Source organism: Sapajus apella, unplaced genomic scaffold (genome assembly GCF_009761245.1).
Source record: "Sapajus apella isolate SASKATOON/1434 unplaced genomic scaffold, GSC_monkey_1.0 scaffold138, whole genome shotgun sequence".
NCBI classification, from domain to species: Eukaryota; Metazoa; Chordata; class Mammalia; order Primates; family Cebidae; genus Sapajus; species Sapajus apella.
In genome coordinates, this window is record NW_022437078.1 from 723,521 (window position 1) to 729,754 (window position 6,234).

The following is a 6,234-nucleotide window of genomic DNA, read 5'->3' on the forward strand; positions in this document are numbered from 1 at the left end:
CTTTTTTTTTTTTTTTTTTTGAGATGGAGTCTTGCTCTGTCGCCCAGGCTGGAATGAATAGTGCGATCTTGGCTCACTGTAACCTCCAACTCCTGGTTCAAGCAATTTTCCTGCCTCAGCCTCCCAAGTAGCTGGGATAACAGGCATGTGCCACCACACTTGGCTGATTTTTGTATTTTTAGTGGAGACAGTGTTTCACCATGTTGGCCAGGCTAGTCTTGAACTCCTGATATCTGCTTATCCCCCTGCCTCAGCCTCCCAAAGTGTTGGGATTACAAGAATGAGCCACCACACCTGGTCTACCTGGCTAATTTTTATTTTATTTTTAATTTATTTTTTGAGACAGAATCTTGCTCTGTCACCCAGGCTGGAGTACAGTGGCACAATTTTGGCTCACTGCAACCTCTGCCTCCCAGGTTCAAGTGACTGACCTGCCTCAGCCTCCCAAGTAGCTGGGACTACAGGCACGTACCACCATGCCCAGCTAATTTTTGTATTTTTAGTAAAGTCAGGGTTTCACCATGTTGGCCAGGATGGTCTCGATCTCTTGACCCTGTTATTCACCTACCTCAGTCTCCCAAAGTGCTGGGATTACCGGTGTGAGCCACTGTGCCTGGTCCAAATTTTTGTATTTTTAATAGAGCGGGCTTTCGCCATGTTGGCCAGGGTGGTCTCAAACTACTGACCTCAGGTGACCTGCTGGCTTTGGCCTCCCAATGTGGTGGGATTACAGGTGTGAGCCACCGTGCCTAGCCAATATGTTGTTTTAATGCAATTCTAGGGGGGATGTTTAAAGTACTCAAAAGAACAAACCTTCCTTTATGATAATATAGAAGCATGGAATTTTTCTTTTTATATATAAATGACTAACAAATTGTTCTGCAACTTATCAAATTTCATCTCATTAAACATCTTCTGTTATGTGGATTATAAGATGTTTAATCTACCTCCACCACTCCTATTTGAAGGACAGTGATTCGTTCTGTAATGCTGGAGCAGGTCAACCATTGGTACTTGCTCTCTCCTCAAAACCTTCTTCCCCAAGCTGCTGCCAAGCCTCTCTCTCGCTTTGATCTCCTCTGGCATTCCCGGTTTCCTGTTCTTGCCCCTCCTTGTGAATTAGCTGTCCTAATTGTTCCAGCTTTCCAGCTCTGCTCTAACTGGCCCTCCTCAGCCCTCCCCTTCACAGTCCCTGAACATTCCCCTAGATTCACTCACACTGCTGGGTCTGGAGACTTCTCAGATCCTTGTCTTCATCTCCAGGCCCTCAGTTAAAGGGCCTAGGAATTATAGGACTCATAAACCCCTATGAATTATAGGATTTGGACACACAGGTAGCTTATTTAGAGAAATTGCAAGATGCCATGATTATTCTGCCTCAGCCTCTCTAGTAGCTGGGACTAAGGGGCAACGGGAAGCCCCTTAGGTTCTGTGAGACTCCCTAAAACAAATAGAATGGGCCAGAAGCACACCGCAGGCACATCTAAGTCATGCACTCTGGGCTCCGCAGATCTGGGACACAGTATGGTAAACTGCGCGTGGGTGGGATGCTGAATGCTGCCATTCTCTTAGCAGTCTTGGATCCCACAGGTGCATCTCACCACACTGAATATCACCCTATTGTAGAACTAGCTGTACATTCTTTTTCTCACAACCTGAGCCCTACATGCCAGCTAGCATCCTACTCTGGACCCTCAGAAGGAACACCAAAGCCGAGTATGGTGACTCGTGCCTATGATCCCATCGCTTTGGGAGGCTGAGGTGGGTGGATTGCCTGGGGTCACAGGAGTTCGAGACCAGCCTGGCCAACATGGCAAAACCTCGTCTCTACTAGAAACACAAAAATTAGCCAGGTGTGTCAGCACATTCCTGTAATCCCAGCTACTCGCAAGGCTGGGGCAGGAGAATTGCATGAACCTGGGAGGCAGAAGTTGCAGTGAGCCGCGATCGTGCCACTGCACTCCAGCAGGCTGTTACAGCCATGCCCATAGACTGCTGGCTGTAATATGATGTCTTCCTGAGGGCTTTTCTTGAGCCCTTAGACCATACTTTATTTTTTATCCAAAATGCTGACTGCCTTATGAGATAGGACACAGATGTGCCATTTTACCATTTAAATAAATGGAGTTAGGGCCATCCATTTTTCCATCAGTCTGGAAGGACGTTGGTGTTAAGATTGGCATACATATCAAGGACAGTAACTACCATGGCTTCCAAAGTTTTGCCAAAACCTCAGATGCATGGCCTTCTGGCCAAGCATCTGCGATTTCATATGATTGGAGCATTCATGGTATCCCTGGGGGTTATAGCTCTCTATAAGTTTGCTGTGGCTGAACCAAGAAAGAAGGCATACACAGATCTCTACAGAAATTATGATCTCATGAAAGATTTGGAGGAGATGAGGAAGGCTGGTATCTTTCAGAGTATAAAGTGATCTTGGAATATAAAGAATTTCTTTAGGTTGAATTACCTAGAAGTTTGTCACTGATTCGTGTTCCTGAACTATGACACATGAATATGTGGGCTAAGAAATAGTTTCTCTTGATCAATGAATAATTAACAACAACAACAAAATGGAGTTAGACGGGCATAGTGGCTCACGCCTGTAATCCCAGCACTGTGGGAGGCTGAGGCGGAGGGATTTCTTGAGCTCAGGAGATCAAGGCCAGTAAGCTGTTACTGCACTCCAGACTGGGCAAGAAAGCAAGACTCTGTCTTATAAAACAAACACAAAAACAAAACAAAAATAAAAATTTTAAAATAAAAATTGAGCTAAATTTACAACAACATAGTGGACACATTTTTTTTTTTTTTTTTTGAGATGGTGTCTAACTCACCCAGGCTGGAGTCCAGTGGTGTGACCTCAGCTCACTGCAACCTCTGCCTCCCGGGTTCAAGTGATTCTTCTGCCTCAGCCTCTTGAGTAGTTGGGACTACAGGCATGTGCCACCGTGCCTGGCTAATTTTTGTGTTTTTAGTAGAGTCGAGGTTTCGCCATGCTGGCCAGACTGGTCTCGAGCTCCTGACCTTGTGATCTGCCCACCTCTGCCTCCCAAAGTGCTGGGATTACAGGCATCAGCTACTTTGCCCAGCACTGGACAGATTTTAAGTGTACATTTCAATGAATTTTGAGAAATGTAAACCCATATGAATTATAGGATTTGGACACACAGGTAGCTTATTTAGAGAAATTGCAAGATGCCATAGAACTGTTGTAAAAAGCATGAAATTTGGAGTCAAGTTCAAGACCAGCCTGACCAACATGGAGAAACCCTGTCTCTACTAAAAATACAAATCTGGTTACCCATTCAAGCCTCTACACTAAACAGCTGTGTGACTTTAGACAAGTCCCTTCCCCTCTCTGGGCCTTGGCTTCTGATTTGTACAATGAGAAGGCTGACTCCCCTCCCTTAGCCTTCCGCCCCAGCTGCAGGTCCACGTGACAGAGCAGGTATTCAGCAAAGGTCACGCAAGACCTCCTGAAATTATGAAGAGCTACTGTATTCTCCTGACCTTTGCAAAGTGAATGCAGCTCACCTGGATCCTTCCAATCAAATTCTTGAAGAAGAAAAACTGGAGAAATAATAATAAATATTTTAACAATAAATGAGCATGGCAGGAAGCCAAACCAAGCCTTGTGTCCTTTAGGAATGTACCTAAATGTTTGTAATCAAGCCCTTCTCAATTTTTTTTTTTTTTTACTCCAGTACATGAATAAAAAAAGATTCTAAAGGGATTTGCTTCAATTTCACAGCAAGTACCAAAAGCACATGGTCTGCCAAGTAGGTTGAGTTTAGCTATTTTTGTTGCATGGAAGCTGACTTGCCTTGCTAAAAGCAGTAAGGGCTTCTCCAACAAAATGAGATGAATTCCTCAAATTTATGTAGTATTTGTCACTTTTCAAAGCTCTCTTGTCCATTTCTCATTTGATCTACACATTTGGCTCTATGAAGATATTTTAAAAAATTTTTTTTAGACACAGGGTCTTGCTATGTTGACCAGGCTGATCTCAAACTCCTGGCCTCAAGTAATCCTCCTACCTCAGCCTCCCAAAGTGCTGGAATTTCAGGTGTGAGCCACCATACCCAGCTACTTTGGCTCAATGACAGGAAGCAGGACAGGAAATATTCTTTCTCTTTATTCAGGTGAGGATCCTAAGGTTCAGAAAAACAAAGTGAATGTTCTCAGAATCAGCAGTGAGCCACTCTGAATTTCCAGCCCTGTGTTCTTGGGCCAGGATCCACTTTCTCATTCACAAACAAACCAACCAACCAATCCAGAGAACCTGAGTCTAAGAGGTTTTAAAACCAACAACGAGCAAGGTATGGTGGCTCATGGTTGTAATCCCAGCGCTTTGGGAGGCTGAGGCAGGGATGAGGCCAGAAATTGGAGACCAGATGAGGCAACATAGTGAGACCTTGTCTCTAAAAAACGCCAACCCTGCTCTGCCCCCAAGAAAAAACACAACACACACAAACATTAAAAAAATTAAATTACCAGGCAGGAGCCATGGCTGACACCTGTAATCCCAGGACTTTGGGAGGCTGAGTTGGGTGGATCACTTGAGGTTGGGAGTTCAAGACCAGCCTGACCAACATGGAGAAACCCTGTCTCTACTAAAAATACAAAATTATCCGGGTGTGGTGGCACATGCCTGTAATCCCAGCTACTCGGGAGGCTGAGGCAGGAGAATGGCTTAAACCGGGGAGGTGGAGGTTTCAGTGAGCCAAGATCATGCCATTGCACTCCAGCCTGGGCAACAAGAGTGAAACTGTTTCAAACATAAAACAAAAAATTAAATTACCATCAATGACAGTAGGTGGCAGTTAACAATAATCGACATTTATTGACCTCCCACTATCAATGAACACTTTGTAATTCTCCCAACAGCCCAATGAGGATTCTCCCTGTTGTACACTAGAGGAAGCAGAGACACAGAGAGGTTTTATGGCTTGCTCAAGCTCACACAGCAAGTTGGCTCCAGAGCTGGAACATCACCCAGGCCACCTGGCTGGAGGCCCAGGCCCTTCACCCCTATGCTACACTGCCTCAAGTTACACCATGCTGCTGATTAAAGAACTTTCTGAACAAAGCCATTCATTGGCCAGATGAGCGGCCCTGAAAGTCAGTGAGGCCCCTATTCTGAGCACTTCAAGTGGAATCATGGTGGAGGCATCTTTAGATTTAAGGCAAAGGGCTGGGCCAAACATCCCTGCTAATCCAGAAATAAGGGGATTTGATGAAATATCCTGAGGATTCTAGCTTTTCAGGACAGGACAGTGACAAGTCCTCCTTGCTCCTGGGCTTCCAGATCGAACAAGTTTTCCCAGCCTGCCCACCATCCTCTCCTCAGGGGCACTGGGATCAAGTGAGCTGGGGGAACAGGTGGCTGTGCATGGATCATCCTGGAAATCTGACAGCACAGTCCCCAGCCCAGGGACTGGGGAGGAGGAGCAGCAGAACACTAAATTACAGGGTGTTTGCTGCTTGATTAAATCAGTGCACTTTGTGCAGCGCTGTGGAGCTGCAACATGCCAGGCTCACTCCTGGGCTTGAGGCCCAGATGTTAGTCACAGAGCCTCAGTCAGAGTGCCAAGGGCTCCCAGGAACACCTCTTTTAACCGCTTCATTTCACACATAGGCCTACAGCGGACCAGAGAGGGGAAGCAGCTTGTCAGAGGCCACACAGCATTCTTTCAACACATATTGAGTGCCTACTGAGTGATATTAAAGGTGAACAAAATAGCCACATGCTCCAATGTCTTGGAACTTACATGTTAGTGGAGGCAATGGGCAAAAAGCAGATAAACACACGAAATCAGAGATTGTGATCTGTGCTGTGGAGAACATGCAGTACTTCAACCAGGCTGATCAATGGTGGTCCCTCTGAGAAGGGGGCATTTAAGCTGAGGCTTGAAGGATGAGAAATATGGGGTGTTACTGTGTGGGTGGGAGCAGTGGGGATGCAGTGGGAACACTATGCCCTAGGGCCCCGCAGGCTGGGATGAGTTTCCATGAGTTTGTGGGGCTGGCACAGAGCAAGGCCAGGGGTAAGAAATGGAGGGGAAATCTGAAGGTAAATGGGGTCTGGAGCATAGAGGGTATGTGGGCCAAAGCGAGAGGTCTAGAGTTTATTCTTGTAATAGGAAGTTATGGAGAGTTGTTTCTTTGATTGATTGCTTGCTTGGTGTGTGTGTGTGTGTGTGTGTGTGTGTGTGTGTGTGTGTGTGTGTG

The 6,234-nt window shown here is 45.9% G+C and overlaps 2 protein-coding genes across 2 annotated transcripts in view; both read left to right on the forward strand.

Moving 5' to 3' along the window:
* Positions 1-6,234, forward strand: part of LARP1 (La ribonucleoprotein 1, translational regulator) — a 138,406-nt gene that overhangs the window by 54,917 nt on the left and 77,255 nt on the right. The window lies entirely within an intron of this gene.
* On the forward strand, positions 1,896-2,563 carry LOC116540294 (cytochrome c oxidase subunit 6C-like). Its single transcript, XM_032263767.1, has one exon. The coding sequence runs from the start codon at positions 2,207-2,209 to the stop codon at positions 2,432-2,434; it is 228 nt and encodes a 75-aa protein (XP_032119658.1). The 5' UTR covers positions 1,896-2,206; the 3' UTR covers positions 2,435-2,563.